The 16,329-nt window shown below is 38.3% G+C and overlaps 1 protein-coding gene across 2 annotated transcripts in view; it reads left to right on the forward strand.

Moving 5' to 3' along the window:
- The first annotated feature begins 2,185 nt into the window (after nucleotides 1–2,185).
- The window catches only part of pank1a (pantothenate kinase 1a), a 31,722-nt gene continuing 17,578 nt past the window's right edge, over nucleotides 2,186–16,329 (forward strand). Inside the window, exon 1 of one of the 2 annotated variants that reach the window (XM_085427511.1) lies at nucleotides 2,186–3,052. In XM_085427511.1, the coding sequence (XP_085283637.1) occupies nucleotides 2,764–3,052 (289 nt within the window). In that variant the 5' untranslated portion in view covers nucleotides 2,186–2,763. Of the gene's footprint in view, nucleotides 3,053–3,503; nucleotides 3,749–16,329 lie in introns of those variants that run through there. The other variant, XM_085427512.1, reaches the window with a different exon arrangement.

Below are 16,329 nucleotides of genomic sequence, written 5' to 3' on the forward strand. Positions count from 1 at the left end.
CAGGTGTAACAATGATCGTGGATGAGTTTACAAGATGGCAGTGATACTTGCTATGATGCATGGTTTTGTGGACAGCGGCACTGAAAAAAAGACAGGTGGCAGAATTGAAGATGTTGAGGTTTTCACTGGGTTTGACCCAATGACTGTATAAAAGATCTTTTATACAGTCATTGGTTTGACCAGAGTGGACACGATTAGAAAGGAACATATCAGAGGGACAGCTCGGGTTGAGTGGTTTGGAGACAAAGTTGGAGAGACAAGGCTGAGATGGTTTGGACATGTGCAGAGGAGGGTTGTGGCACCTTTGCACAAGCCAAAACTACTTTGAGAAATAAAATAACTATTTAAAAAATTAATCACATTTTAATCCTGTTAACACAGATTTGTGTTTGCTGTAGAGGAATTTAAGTAGGGGCCCAAAACATTTCTGTAAAGCTGCAACTTTCCAGTTTCTACATAAACCTGGCAGATTTCTTCAGATTTAGAACTTTTGCTTAAGTGCCGATTTAAAATATTTTTTTCTTTGCTAAATGAATCCTGTTTTATAAGATTATAGGCAGTTAAATTACTATATTTGTTAAGCTAGTGTGATTTCAACAGAAATTTTGAAACAACACTGAATCTTTGCCAAAGGCTACATTCAGACAGCATATATTTTTGTTTATGTAACTTTGTGGGTTAGAGGTCCACCACAGTCAGAGGAAAAAACCCAGATTTATAAACTGTATAACAGGGAGCATGACACCAACGGGAACAGTTTTGATATTTTAAATAGACTACCTTAGTAGATAAAACTGATTGTTTCCCTTTTCTGTGAACATTTACTGTGAGGGAAAAAATCTGATAAACCACATTCAGGTCAGTATGTTATGGACACATGGACATAAGAAGAGTAGAGAAGAGCCTTAAGGCATAGTGAGCTTCAACTAATTGGCTGGGTAATGACTGAACTCAACCCTGTTAAGAGATTTTTATATAAGGTTGACCGGATTCCTACCAAGTCTTGGTTACCCGGATGTCTTTTAAACCTATACTACAACAATATGGTGCAGCCAGTAAAATAATATACCTAACAGTTACTGCATGGTATATGGTGTTTTTTTGTTTGTTTCCTTTTGTTTTTGGTCCATATCAGTCCATGTTACATTATGTCACTTGTAGTTTCAACAGTGGGTTTGCTCATTTTATTTTTGCTTTTGTTGTTTACAAATGTGTAATTTTACGTTAGTTTGTATTTTTGGCGTTAGTTTTCTTCTTTTTGGTTATTATAATTTGTTTCGTTTTAATTAATCATTGTAAGCTCAGTATAACCAAAGCACCATTTAACCAGAAGATGGCAGCAGTACAAGACTCCATCAATTTGGGGGGGTAAGATAGTTTGGCTTTATCTTAAACTAGCTGGCCACATAATGGGAATTTTGAGATATGCTTGTTTATTGTGGCATGGTGGTCTCAATTATAGTGTAACTATAGTATTTCAAAGAGTGAAAGAGGGACTGCTATAACTTGTATCAATATATACACGTGACTGAGACTGTTCTAAATGCTCTGTGTATGGCTTCTAAAATTATAGGGAGTCCAATTGTAGCATATTTTATTTATGTATTTTAAACCTTTCATTGTATTTATCACGTAATGATATCAGTTTGTGGTGATGTGTCTGTAATGGGATATTTTATGCATTTCTTTTAAGACCTTTACAAACCGTCTTTCTGGTTTGCCGTCCGTATTAGTTGCTCTAGTCTGTAGTTTCTTTTTTCAAGCTGATATTGCTGTTTGACCTTTGTATCTTATCTGAACCGTGCTCATTATATAATGTTCTGTCCATTGTTTTCTCTTTGCCCCAATGTCTTACGTAAATGATTTTTTCTGGCTATTTATTATAGATTATTTTTTTAAATAAAGTTTGTAGGAAATGGATTATAAGAGGGGCATAATAATAAAAAATATCAGATACTGATTTTAAATTATTCTGCGGCAAAAAATAAACAAACAAATAAACAAACAAAAAACACTGCTCAAAAGACAGATTTTTCAGTTGGATGTGCGTTTTTTTGCATGCAACTTCAGGGTCACTACGGTTCATTTTCATGACTGATACATTGACTGGCAGCTTTGTGCGCGCATCACGCGTGGAGAGGACTACGGGGAATGAGGATGACGGCCAACGGCGACGCTTATAAATAAAGCGCCCACCGCTGCACGGAGTGGTACTGTAGACTTTAGTGAAGAGTAAACCAGCAGGGAGCGGCCGCAGTTCATTGTTGCATCGAAGGCGACGGGGAATGAGTCCATTCTTGCATGTCTCTGTGTTAAAGCGAAGAATTGCGGTGCATCTCCTGCAAAAAGCAGAGGAAACCGGTTAGAGGAGGTGAACAGGTTCAGGCCTTGACTGGAGGAGCTGATGTGACGTAGCAGTCCACACACGCGCGCGCCGGCTGCTGCTGCCTGCCAGGATCTCAGTTTAGGGAAATGACCGCGAGTGACCTCAAGGGAAACACTGTATTTTAGCAGCTGTTCGCAGTTTTGTTTTTACGGACATTATAGTAAAATATACGACACAATTTAGCCACATACTTTAGATTAAAATACGTTATATTTAGACGCTAGCTGATCGCTAGACTGCCTCATTACGTTGGAAGACGGGCTAGTATTAGCTGGCTAAGCTAAAGTAGCCGGGATAGACACTGCTAGCGGCTGGGGCTCTTACGTTTTGTTTCCCTCACAGATGCTAAGCTACGTTCGGCTAGGGTAGCTGCTGCCATGGATAAAGCCAAGTCAATGGTGGATAAGAAAGGAGCTTCGGGACCCTTTCATGTTAACAATGGGCAGAGCCAGAAGGTTTTTCACAGTCATGTCATGGTGGCCACTAACGGCAGCTGTTGCAGCAGCAGCAGCAATGCATTCGGCTCAAGCACCGTACCCAGCGGCAGCGGCACTTTTGAAAACATGCATCATCTGCACCGCGGGGATGATGCAGAGTGCAGCGGGTCCCCGGCCAAGAGGTGCAGACTACGGAGGAGGACCGAGTCGGTGCGAAAACACAGACCCCGTAAGTTGATTTTTTTTTTTCGTTCTGACATGATTTTTCTGTATCTGCTGTCATTTGTGCCAAACATGAGCCGGGTAAATGCAATACCAACCGGCCGGTGTTTGCACAATCGTGCAGTGTTGCAATGACAGGAATGGAAACGCTGTCACTCAGCACGAGTTCTGCCTCATTGTTAACGATTAATAATTTATTATAACTGTGTTATCTGCTTCAGATCATACTGGTGTCCGATCAGAATGCGTTTCGAACTGTTCTGTCCAATCTTCAAGCCCTGCCGTCGCCAGGGAGACCCCCTTTTGTTTTTAATGAACCCTCAGGTTGCATTTGGAACGCTGTGATTGGTCGGTTTCCGGTGGTGAAAAAGCTCCTGATAAGTGGGCCTGGTTTACCGCAGCCAATAAGCACTGGACTCTTGTCTACAAGAGTCAGGGCGAATGAGCAGCAGTCCCGCCCCATTATTTACCGAGTATGTTCTGATGATGGGAGTAGGTTCATCCGGGTAAAGTTGGAAGTTTTAACAGAGAATGTGTGAAAGTCTCGTTTTATTCAACGAGCTAAGTATTTTCTGATCTCCGGGACTGAAGACTTTCTGCGGAGATACAGTTTTTAACGTTTTTCAGTTGTTATTATTATTTTGTTCACACCGTGAGACGATATATTACACCATTATGAAACTCATAAATGAGAAGAAGCCTGGTAAGTTTTAGTTTAATTTTATTTGTTGGTACTGAGGATATCTAGGCATTACAATATATGTAGAATTACTCTTAATTACATGGACATAGCAGTCAGTAATGCTGTCGTGCACAGCTGATTCCCAGCCATACTTAAGCATTCAGTGAAAGCCACTGGGTTTGTTATGGCTGAGTGTGGCTGTCATGGTAAATCTCGTTACTGCTCTGTGGAGATGCTTGCGGAGTGACCACATGGACTTTTGAATGCCTTTGTTTATAAGTAAGCATGACAGCATTGCGTGAGTCTGTTAGAGACTATTTGGGAGAGACAAAGGCTGATGACATAATTCTTGGTTTTCAGTGGATTTTTTGTCACTTTAACCTGTTACAAGCTTGTTCTATATTAATCTCCTCCCTTATGAGATCTCAAATACACTATATGTACACATATTTTTAATAAGTGCTTGGTTTTGTTTGCTTACTAAGAAAACTGTTACATGTTGTTCTAATGCATTGCAATCTTTTTAAAAAGTGATGTGAGTATTGAAATATATTTAATTATGCTCTGATATTTAAAGTTCTTTCATTGTTACTTTGTCACAATATTTTTATAGTACTGCTACACTTTACTCACTGATGGACAGAAATCAACCCATAAAAAAGTTTTTATTATTATAGAATGACATTGCAATCTGTTTGAACGACTTATCAGAGAATAAATATTATCAGTTGTTATTCTGTAGGATGAAAAATCAAGTTCAAAAAGATAAGACAGAATAACTTCTTTTGGTTAGATGTACCCCTGCAGATGTATAGTATGTATTGAGGTTTGTATCTGTGAGTGATATGAGAAAAACTAATCAGAAATTCTGAAAATGACCATGATAAAATGTTACTGTAGAATAATATAACATACTTTTTATATTTCACATCTTGATCTGGCTTTCTGTGATAACTGGTGCATAAGTCATAAGAGAAGTGGTGCCACTGGAAAGAAGAACCTACACCAGAATTAGCCCGGATTACAACATTAAGGACTATTTCATCTGTAAACTTTGAAATGTCCGGTCAGAGCTGCTCTGCTTAATGGTTGAGTTATCCTTGGATGCAGGCCAGCCATTCTGTCAAACGGATAACTTTCTAAGCTTTTCTTCAGTGAGGGCTGAACCTGGAATGTGTTTCCCTCGGGGGTGTGATTTTTGAAGTGGTTTAAGGTTGGGGTTACTTTCGGGTAACACTGCCTGTAGTACCCTTTATTTGCACCAAAAGCAACTTGGCAGCAGTTAGCACATGCAGTTAACAACAAAGCAGAAACTTGTCTTCACAGTTTTATATTAGTTAATGTTTCAATTTGACCTTTTAGTTTTAAACCAGCACATACGATTTTATCCTGTTTGTTCAAAACAGGTATTTGTATAAGTTATATAAGTTGAAGACAATGTTTCAATACAGTACAAATATACAGTAATTACATCCATTACTGAAGTGCACTGTCGCTCTCACCCCAACCAGGTGTGGCAGATAGTTGTCCCTCCCTAAGCCCAGTTCTACTGGAGAATTCTTTCTATTAAAAGTGAGGTTTTCTTTCCCACTGTCACCAAGTGCTTACTCAGAAGGCCATCTGATTGTTGGGGGTTTCCTCTGTATTATTGTAGGGTTTACACTGTAAAGCACCTTGAGGTGACTTTTATTGTGAATTGGCAATTCAATAAAATTGAATTTAATATGTTTTAAGCTTAGTTAAATTAGTGTGAGGATCTCATACCAAAGTTTTCCTGAAACTGTTTTGGCATTTGTGTGTATGTCCCTTAATTAAGGGTGTACTAATTGTCATTTTTATTTTATTTTTGCCACTTTAGTAACAGAAAACATATATATCTTATATATAGAAGTGTCTCAAAAGCATTCTCACAAGTGAAACCCTTGATAGTTTTTGGATATATTCAGGTTGTGACTTTTTGATTTAATGTCAGAAACAAACAGACAGACAGAAAAAGTAACAGTGTCATACCCAGTTTCAATCTCATTTGAGTCAGCCTGTTCAACCTGAGCATAATTTAGTAACATAGTTGCAGTGATAAAGAGATACAGGTTCATCCAGGTGTGCCACAGGTTCAGTCAGTGTTCTACTATTGCCTTATTTAATGGATTGTGACTAAGACATGATGACGAGTTTCAGTAAACGTTTAGGAAATTTGGGAAGGTGTTTCAGAGATAATGTAAATTCAGATGACGGGAAGTGCTTGACCTATGAAACCCAAAAACCAACCAAAACTTCTTTTCCAGACTGAAACTTCTCCTCCACGCTGAAACTATGTGGAGTCCTACAAGTCTTCTGATTTCCATTTCTAAAGAGTAGAAAAGTGCTATTTGCCTATATATGTCCCCATTGTCCCAGCGCACTTGAAGGGGTTTTCACCCAATGAAAACTTGCTCCCATGCAGTCCCCCAAAATCCCAACTGCAAATTGCTGGTTTTTGATGATGTTGTGCAGTGGTTGAAAGCGGATTGGTTGACAAGTGTTCCAGAATAGAGAATGGTGTTTGACAGGAATGGGACAAGTGAGGGGAAAAAAAGAGATATAATATAAAAAACATTAGGTATGAAAATTACACACAGTGGCTGCAGTGGACACACTTGGCCTCACTTCAGCTCTTTTATGCTATTACTTTACTCTTCTCTTTGGCTGGCTGACACCAGCAACAGCTCAAGGAAGAGTAGCCCACAGACCGGTTGTACCACATAATTTGTACACTGCCTCCATCAACAACATACAGGTAGAAAGTGGTCTGCAGCTGGTTTAAAATAGAAATAAGTTGTTTCCAGGGTGTGTGTGTGTGTGTGTATTTTATATTTGTGGTATACAAAATAAATTGCTCAAAGAATAGTCTGCAATGAAAAAAGTAATTTCCTGTGATATCACAAATTGATACTTACAGTACAGAATCTGGAACAAGGGAATACTTGAGATTTAAATCCAGGATTTTTCTTTTATTTAAAAAAATTTGGTGGTCAACCATGAGATTTTTAACATACATTTTTGTTGAGAACATAACAAAAAAATACTCAGGCTTTTGTTTATTGAGGTAAGACAGACTCAAGGCCAGCCTGCCCATGAGGAAACATGAAACCAGACGGACCAGACTATGTGGTAACAGCAGATGATGCTTCAAATAATGACAAAGATTTCTCAGTAATAAATTGATTGTGTTGTTGTATTGGATATAAAAATACACATCTAAGTAAAGTTCAAGTGTGAGAAATGATGGATGTAATTAAGTGTTAGCAGTAACAGTGAAGGTGATGGCGGTACTTCTCTAATTGTAACTATAATAATATGTAGGTAATAGTAAAAGTAAAGTGGATGCAAAAAGAGATGAAGATAATGGTGAAACTCTTAATCTTAAGACTTTAGAATATCCAGAACAAAACATCCTTATTATCGTCGTACGGCTGTTTACATCATCCCAGAATATAAAAAAGGCAACCTCTGGTTAGCATTGTAACGTGTTAAAATCTTTTAAATGAAAAAAGATGTAATCTGTGACCTGAAGTAATGCCCTGTCATTACTAACAGTAAATATATTGTCTAGGGTATGCAATAGTGTACCTTTTTAGTCTCTCTCACTCATTTTTGTCATGCAGGGCAAAAGCAATACTTTTGTGTCATTCCCTCTTCTTTTTACACAGTTTGCTTCCACACACATACAAACACCAAACCCTTCTTTGAAACCTGAGCTTAAAGGTGAAGCAATGAGAAATGTTATATGTATGTTAGTGTGTGTGTATGTGAAATCTGTGTATGAAATCTGTGTATGTCATGGGGACATGCAGTGCAATATTGGTGTTTGTTAGGCCAAGGACCTTTTACCTACATCTACACAAATCAGTCTTCATGCCCCAACCTTGCTCTTTGGTGGGCAAAGTGTGTTTGTGTTATATGGCTCTGTATGCTCTTTGAAGCCTTGAATAAGTCAGGTGTTCCTGACTACTTGTTTTTTTGATGACCCTGAAATTGCTAAAGAGCAACTCGTAGAGAGATTTAAATGCTTTGGATACCTTAAATTAGAGCTGGGCGATATATCGAGTTTTTAAAAAATATCGATATATTTTTATACGAGATATAAGATGTGACAATGTCCTTTGTATCGATATAGTCTATGTTACGTTATAATTATAGTTGTGGAGCCGCAAGTTTGCCTCTCTTTCGTCCACTTTTGTCTCTACGCAACGTTACTCCGCCTCACCTTCACTGAAGACAACTCCCCCTCCTCCCCCATCGCTTCACGTGCAGGCAGCGACAAGACGGACACGGCAAATCTCCGTTAACGAGTTACTGCGCATCGCCCCATGCGTGGGGCTGGACGGCGTCAACGTGCTAACGAGCTAAACATGCTAACGAGCTAACCGCGCTAACCCTAAAATCCTTTCATTCTCTCAAAAGTTGATAGTGCGCCTTATGTATGAATTCTGGTTGTGCTTGATGGCCGCGAACCGATTTTATGTGGTACACGGCGCTCAGCAATCTGTCAAAAATGTTTGAGTATGACTTTGGTAAGCTACGGAGCTGCACCGCTTGATAGATTGTCGGCGCATTACGGCTACCGAGGAGCTTCGCGGAGTGATACGTACTGTGCATCAACGTAATATTACCGTATTGTGTGTGTATAAGGACCATAAATGGCACCTGTAAGAGACGTGGTTATGAAGCGGATTTCAAACTCCAGGCTATCAGTCACACAGTAAAACTTGGGAACAGAGCAGCTGTGAAATCTGTCTGTCTTTGTTATTACGCTCAGCGTCTTTTAGTTTACATTTTGACTGCACAATTGTGAGCTCTTTGTTTAGCACAAAAACAACCTTGTTTTCTTTTATTTATGGAGCATTATTATTTAATGAATGCTCATAATTTAATTTTGAGTAATTTTTCATGTACATCTGTGCTGTATGTTAATAAAAGTGCCTGTGTGACATCTGGGACACAGCTTTGACTAAGAACTCTCTTTTTGTTCTTACTTTATGGCTTAAAAAAAAATATCGAGATATATATCTTATATCGCCATCCAGCTAAAAAATATCGAGATATGAATTTTGGGTCATATCGCCCAGCGCTACCTTAAATAACTTTCTACATAATAGTAAAAGAGTGATGGAAACAGCTAACAGTAGTTTTCCTATTTGCCTTGCAGTGAATCAAGTTTCAGTATGTAATGAAATCCATCCACTCAACCATCCATTTTCTTCAACTTATCAAATTCAGGGTTCTGGTGGTGCTGGAGCCTATCTCATCTATCATAGTGTGAGGGGGCAGGGTACAACCTGGACAGACTGCCAGTCTATCACAGGCATGTCCATGAAATTCAACAATAACAAAAAAAATTCTCAAATGACTAGGCTATATATTCATATTTGCTAATAGAGCAGGGCGATATGACCAAAAATATTTATCACGATATACATTTGAAAATTTGCGATAACTATATAACTGATGATATAATTGACACTAGACAAAATACTTTACAACTCCACAACTTAAACAAGCAGCTGTTTTTTATGTGCATTAAAGTTATATAAAAATTTAACAGTGCAAATGCAAATTCCTTGCTGAAAGTTTAACCAAAAGGCATTTCCAGTGGAAATTGGCCTGCCTACGGTAGCCGTAATGCTCCGACAATCCATCAAGTGGTGCGGGTTCGTAGCTTAGCAAAGTCGTACTAAAATATTTGACAGATTTTTGAGTGCCGTGTACCACATAAAATCGTTTCGAGGTCAGTAAACACAACCAGAATTCATACATAAGGCACACCGGATTATAAGGGGCTCTGTCGAGTTTCAGAAAAAATCAAAGGATTGATTTTAAGTGTGCCGTATTTTCCAAAAAACACGGCAATAACGACGGCCCGCTAGCATGCTCTACCAAAAATAGTGCTTTGTTGTGTATCTGACGGACAAAAGCCAAACCAGTGCCACACCACTGAAGTTGCAGCATTTTTACAAACCAATTCTGATTCGTGTGTTTCATTCAACGTTCCGCTTTCGCCCTTCTCATTCTCGGTCACCGCCATGCTTTTTCCGCCATGTGCGTATGAAAACAAAGGCACTGTGCATGCGCGTTTTACCCATATTCTATCGCGGGATTTCATTTTCTTATCGTTGCCCAACATTATACCGGTATTACCGTGAAAGGTATGATATGGCCCAGCCCTATTTGCTAATAACATCTCTCCCAGGAAAGCATCCTCGCAAGTTGGAGATAAAGACACCCTCAGGACAAAACGGTGACATATCAGTCAGGAAATGCATTTTTCATGAAGTGGAAACTTTGTCCCAACACAGCCAATGTTAACATGTTAGAAAAAGTTGGTGGTAGTCTGTCTTGACCTATTGTGCCAAGCTGGCAGAAGGGAGCATTTGTATAAACAGTATTTTTTGCGTTTAGTTAACTTCATATCTCTTTGATATTCTTTATTTTTTATTTATGCTTTATTTAGTTACAAAGTTCCTGAAGACATACCAGGTCTCTTCTTTTAAGAAGTCCAAGTCAAATAGGCAGTGCAAAAGGTTACTGAAAGAACACAAAAGTAACAAAGAGAAATGGTAAAACAAGAGGGGCTTTACAAACCTTAATGCATTTACTAACAACTTTAATCTCTGCTATCTATTGTCCCCAAACTTTGGATTTACAGTCTTTTTAGCCTCTGATTTCCACACACAAAATTGATGGTGATTGATGACTACCTGTGCTCTATTAGTTCTGTTTCCCATTGATGTAGTGGCCTTGTTGAATAAAATGTAGCATCCCTCATTGAAATCCAAAGAGGTCCCTTTGTTGCTCTTTCCTCGTTTTCCCCTGTCCACTAAGCCCTAAAAGCCCACTTTTAGACACAACCTCAGAAGAACTGTAAAGCTTAATTTTTTAATTTTTATCCTCTCTAAGATTGAGTACATTTATGATAGACTGAGGTGGTATGGAAACTGTCCGGGTGGTCTGTCAAATTAAAAAGGGATTTATTTATTTTTTGCTTTTTAAAAAAAAAAATCATGGATGCTGTGTTTTTTGGGCCAGGGGTAGAGGGACCTTTCCTACTTGTGATCAGCTTGAAGTTGAAAAGCTAGTACTTCTGACTGAATGAGGCGTCATATAGTACGGATAATTTGCACATTTGTGAAGGCTTCATTAATGCTGAACAATATGTAAATATTTTATGGAACAGTGTCTTCTTCAAGAAAGGGCTTATTTAGAAGAATAATGCCACACTAAATTCTCCATGTAATACAACAGCATGGATCTTTCATAAAAGACTGCGACTGGAAATGTAGACCTGTCACTTATTGAAAGCATTACAAAATAAAAAGTATAACTGAACTGCTGAGCAGCTCATATCCTTTATTAAGAAAAAAAATTGGTCAAATCAGTTCCCAAATAGTTAGTTTTGTTAAATAAATGCAATGCAGTATCAATCAAATGGAAGCCACAACTTCTCATTTTCAACATTTAATATCTTGTCTTAATGACAAAGTCATTTTCAATTATTGCATTTTGGCATTACATTTTGTACATTATCGCCAACAGGCTTCAAAACAGGGTTACAGTTTTCTCTTACAATGTATTTGTGATTTTTGCCTCTTGTTCAAGGCAAACACCAGTGTTGCAGGCGCTGTGCCTGATACTTGGCTGCCCATGTAATGGGCCAAGCAATTTCAGTGCTTCAGGTTCCGGACATATGACATCAGCAGAAGGGGCTGGAGCTTGAAACACCAAGCTTGCAATTAGTGGACACTCTGCTGTACCATCTGAACCATAACTGACATCTTCCTTACTAACATTATTATTGTGGCTTAAATGTAGTTTAAAGAATTTCCACAATGACAACATAAAACCCTAAAAAGGGAAACAAGAAGTTTGTAGTTTTCACACAGATCATTAAAAAGTCACAGCAGTGATGTTAACATAGTTAGAGTCTCCAAGCAGCTCAAAATTGATAAAATTAAAATCCTTAGATTATTTATGTTTATCTCAGGGAGGAATTCATGATTTTTACAGTGTAATGTTAAATAAATATGTTTGTTTGTATAAATTTAAATTCTGAATTTGAATAATGTCATGTACTGCTTGTGAGTTTGTTTTTTGGCTGGGATTATGGAGAAAAACATGACTGTCACTTGAGACAGACCCTGTCATCTACCCTGGCTGGCTGGCTTTTGTTCCTTTTGCTTGCAGTGTTGCCTTTCATTTTGTCAGAGTGGGTTCATTTCTTTGAAGGTGGAAGGCAGAAATGCTAGTAACAATCCATAATACTTGTGCAATTTTACTTTCTCTTTTAAACCATTAATCTTGATCTCAGTGGTGAGAGCTGCTGTCTCTATTATAAGCATGTATTTCCTTTATTAAAAAACCAGAAAAAGGAAAAAAAATTCTCTTTGTTTGGCAGGATAAAATGATAGTAATGAATCTAAGAATCATTAGTGTCACACTCAACAAGAGGGATGTTTGAGTTAAAAATCTAGCAGGTGAGATTTCCACAGCAGGCATTGGAAAATCAATGTCTGTCAGTTCTTATTTACAGACATGAGAGAAGGTCACTGGGTAAGAGGGCACAGTGGCAAAAAAGTGCACTAGACAATGTGGTGGGTGACTGAAAGGCATTAGCCACTGTAGTGGAGTTGGAGCAGGTGTAGCGTTGGGTTATCAACAGATAACCTTAACAGGGCTAAAAGTCATAGAGTTGGTTTTGGTTCCTATTAGTTAGCTCAGTTTTCAATAGACAAAGGTGTAAAAGTATTGCACGAGTTTACATTGTTCTGTGCAAATCATTTTATAGATATTAAAAATAATGTGAAACCTGAGTAACCTTTGGTTATGACAGTTTGCTGACATTAAAAGCAATATTAGTGGTATATCATTTACAAAGCCTATCCTTTATGTGTTCAAAAGAAAGTAGATTTTAGTAGGTGTAAAAGTGGAGACTGTGACGTAGTTTCATCAAAAGTGAGATGTTATACTAAAGAGATTAATACTGAAGTTACTGTTGCGCATTCACTTTTCTGACAAACCGTAAACAGTATCGTATAAGGACACATCCCCCTACAGGATCTGCTTGGCCAAAACCATTCCACGAAGTCTTGGTGCACAGTTTTTGTGCTGATGTTTACTCTGAGAGGGTGGTTTGGAACCCTGTAGTTATTGAGTCAGCAGAGCACTCGTGACTTTTACACACTAAGATCCTCAGCTCACAGCAACCCTGTTCTGTAAGTCTTTATGGTCTGCCATTTTGTGGCTGAGTTGCTGTGGTTCCTAAACCCTAGCACTTTGCAATAATACCACTTACAGTTGATTGTGGAATTTTTACAAGGGAGGACATGCAGCAAACTTAGTTTTTGCAATCTTGGCATCCTGTTACAGTACCACACTCGAATTCAGTGAGCTCTTTAGAACGACACATTCTTTCTCAAACATTTTTAAAGGCAGACTACGTTGTTAGGTGCCTAATTTTATACACCTGTGTATAAAACCTGTGGATTTAAAACACCGGAATTCAAAGATTAAGATATTTGGCCCAATACTTTTGTCTGTATAGTATGTCAGTTTGACATAATTTACCATAAACATTAGATCAAGGGTCACATGTGCATATGCTTGTGTTGCTAACACTAATTGCTAACAAATCATAAAGTATGTGTTTACAAGTGATCATCCTCTGAAGTGGAATCCTCAGCTTAGCTGAAAGTGGTCTTTGCCTCAGTAAGCCAGACATTCAGTCTGTTCCCTTCACTGGTCAGTTGTGAAATAGTCACTTTGATCATCATGCAAGGGCCACAGTAAAGGCGCAGAGAGGGCAGTGAACAGTCACGTGCTGACCTTTTTAAGTCCAAATGGTGGTAAATTAGTTCAGTGTTTAACTACTACTGTCATGAAGGTAAAGAGTCAAATATAGCAATGTTCTAAGTCTGATTTACTTGGATTTGAAACAGTTAATTAATGAATTATTTATGAATGTTGTATTTACTATTTATTCTTTGTGTTATTATTGAGAGTTTTTGAAATTGATAGGAAACTGATGACTGCAGGGACACACTCTTTTTACAGTTAAGTGATTAATCAGAATCAGAATCAGAATCATATGCTGAACTTCTATTCAGAGGTAGCTGCTTCAGTAGAGAAGCTTACTGATCAACATTTACTCTCATTGAAGGTTTAAAATAAAATGTGTTCTTAGCATCTAACAGTATTCAGTGAACCAAATCCAAGTTTATACGCCTGGAGTCTTGAATTGCTTATTCTATATTTACAGGGAAATATATATTGCTCAGAATGGAAATCAAGCTGATGTATAAAGTAAGGACACATCACAAGTGTCAGTGTTTGGGTCCCATAATAAACTGATCAGCCGAGGGGTTATAGAAGCATGCTTCATTTGTTTATCATCTGTGTTTCTGTAGGATTTTGTTTACATGTGAAAGACATTATATATTGTCTCAGTGTGCTGTTTACCAGTTATGTACTAAATGGTTGGCTTCAACACATTCTTTTGTTCAATGCTGCCTTCCACAGCAACACAGTTTAAGTGAGCATGGTTGTCTTGAACACTAGCACATGGTTTCCATTGTACCCAACTACACACTAAATGATACAGCCAGTATTAAATGTCATGTGCGAAACCTTCCTTTTCATATTTGTCTTGCCTCTCTACAGCGCAGCAAAACCTTAAAACTAAACTTGAGGTATGCCGAGTGTTTTTCCTCTCATTTAGCTCTGTGTAACCTCATTTTGTTATCAAACCATTCTTACCAAAATTTCAACCAGAACTTTTCTCTTTGCTGAAGTGCCAATGCAGTTAGCTTCTAAAAATAGAAATACATTTTGTATGTCTTGAGAAAAATCAATAAGAATACAATTTGATGTATTGTTTTTGGAGGCAAATATCCGTTGCTTTGTGGTGAATTAAAAACATCCTGCAGTATCACTTATGTCATCCTGGCCATGTAAATGTTAATTTAATTAAAGTGACTGACAGATGAGATACAAGGGAAAGCTATAAGGAGGAGTGGAAGAGAATGAAGCTGGAAGAAGATGGTGTTCACTAAAATAAAAAGCTGAAAGGACAAAAGGGAAAAATGTGTGGTGAAAGGCAAGAAACTCCAAATGAGAGAATGCTGATGGAGATGGAGGAGGGGAGGAAGTGGGAAAGGTCGAGAAAGGAAGATGGATGGTGTGTATGAGACTGTGATAAAGGCTGAGAGGTGGAGAGGAGAGGAGAAGCTAAGGGAAAGAGAAAATAGGAGGCTGAACAGTGTATGAGATACCGAGCGAACAGGAGATGATGGGGAGTGGTAACTGTTTCTATGGCAATCTTGTTGTGCTGTGGTAGCTTTTTTTCCTAGCCAGTGGTGCTGGAAGATTTTCATTTTTTTGTGCTGAACTCAGTGTTCTACCCGAAAATATCAAGTCCAGATTGTTTCCCCTTGCTCGAGTGTTGTTGTTTTTTTGCAGCATTCGATGTACAGTGTTCCTACTAGAGATGGACCGATCCGATATTACGTATCGGTATCGGTCCGATACTGACCTAAATTACTGGATCGGATATCGGAGAAAAATAAAAAATGTAATCCGATCCATTAAATATCACGAAAGCACCTCACAAAACTTGCAACACCCCGTAACTCACCTCAGAACGTTAGCACGTTGGAGCAGTATGCATCACGTGATAGAGCGGCTGTGGCATGCGGGACCTGTCGGTGGTCTGGATAGCATGTGGAGCTTCGCTAGCAACCCGGCATTTCATCTCCGATAAAGTTATCCCGAGAGAAGTAAAGCAAGTGTTTAAGTCCATCTCTGAATGTTTGTAAAGCATTCCTGCGTTAAGCTTAACAAACGACTGCCTCTTCTTGCTGCTACTTCAATCATGAAACTGCTTAACGATCAGCTGATCGGCTTTTCTGTCGCGAGTCCGTGACTCTAGTTTGCTTTTGGCCCACTTTGCACCAGAAAGAGGAAACCAGCGGCTGAACAACAGCAGCACGTTTAAGCTTGATCAGCTGTTGTTAGAATGTATTTAATATTACTTTCTACTCCAGGATCTTTTTCTACGTAGCTGACGCTGGTAACTGTGCAGGGGCGGATCTAGCAAAGTTTAGCCAGGGGGGCCGATAGGGCATGAACAGGGAAAAGGGGGCACAAAGACATACTTTTCTTTCTTATTCTCATTTAAAATGTCTAGCTTTTAATGAATAATTATCTGACACCCAAAGTTTTAATTTGATGTTAAATGAATAGAAGTCAATTACTGTATATAGTAACTATTAAGTCTAATATATATACCCTAGTAAGCTATAGTACTTTTTCCTTTGGGAAGGTACCATCTGTGCAGTCTGCAATTTTGTTGAAGAAAGATGTTGAATCTATTTAATATTTCTTGAAAAATAATTGATTTCTGTGCATTTTTTTTTCACACTGCATCAAATTAAGGTTGATTACGTCGATTAAGCATCATGAGGTGGAGCGTGAGGGGTGGTTCCCTATTTTTTATTTATTTATTTTTATTGTTGCTGGGAGTTGGAACCCTATTAGTTAGGTTGCTTAATATATATGCTAAGTACTCTTTA

The sequence above is a fragment of the Rhamphochromis longiceps genome, linkage group LG13 (genome assembly GCF_057381845.1).
Source record: "Rhamphochromis longiceps isolate RC_006_pf linkage group LG13, R_longiceps_female_GT1.1, whole genome shotgun sequence".
Taxonomy (NCBI): Eukaryota; Metazoa; Chordata; class Actinopteri; order Cichliformes; family Cichlidae; genus Rhamphochromis; species Rhamphochromis longiceps.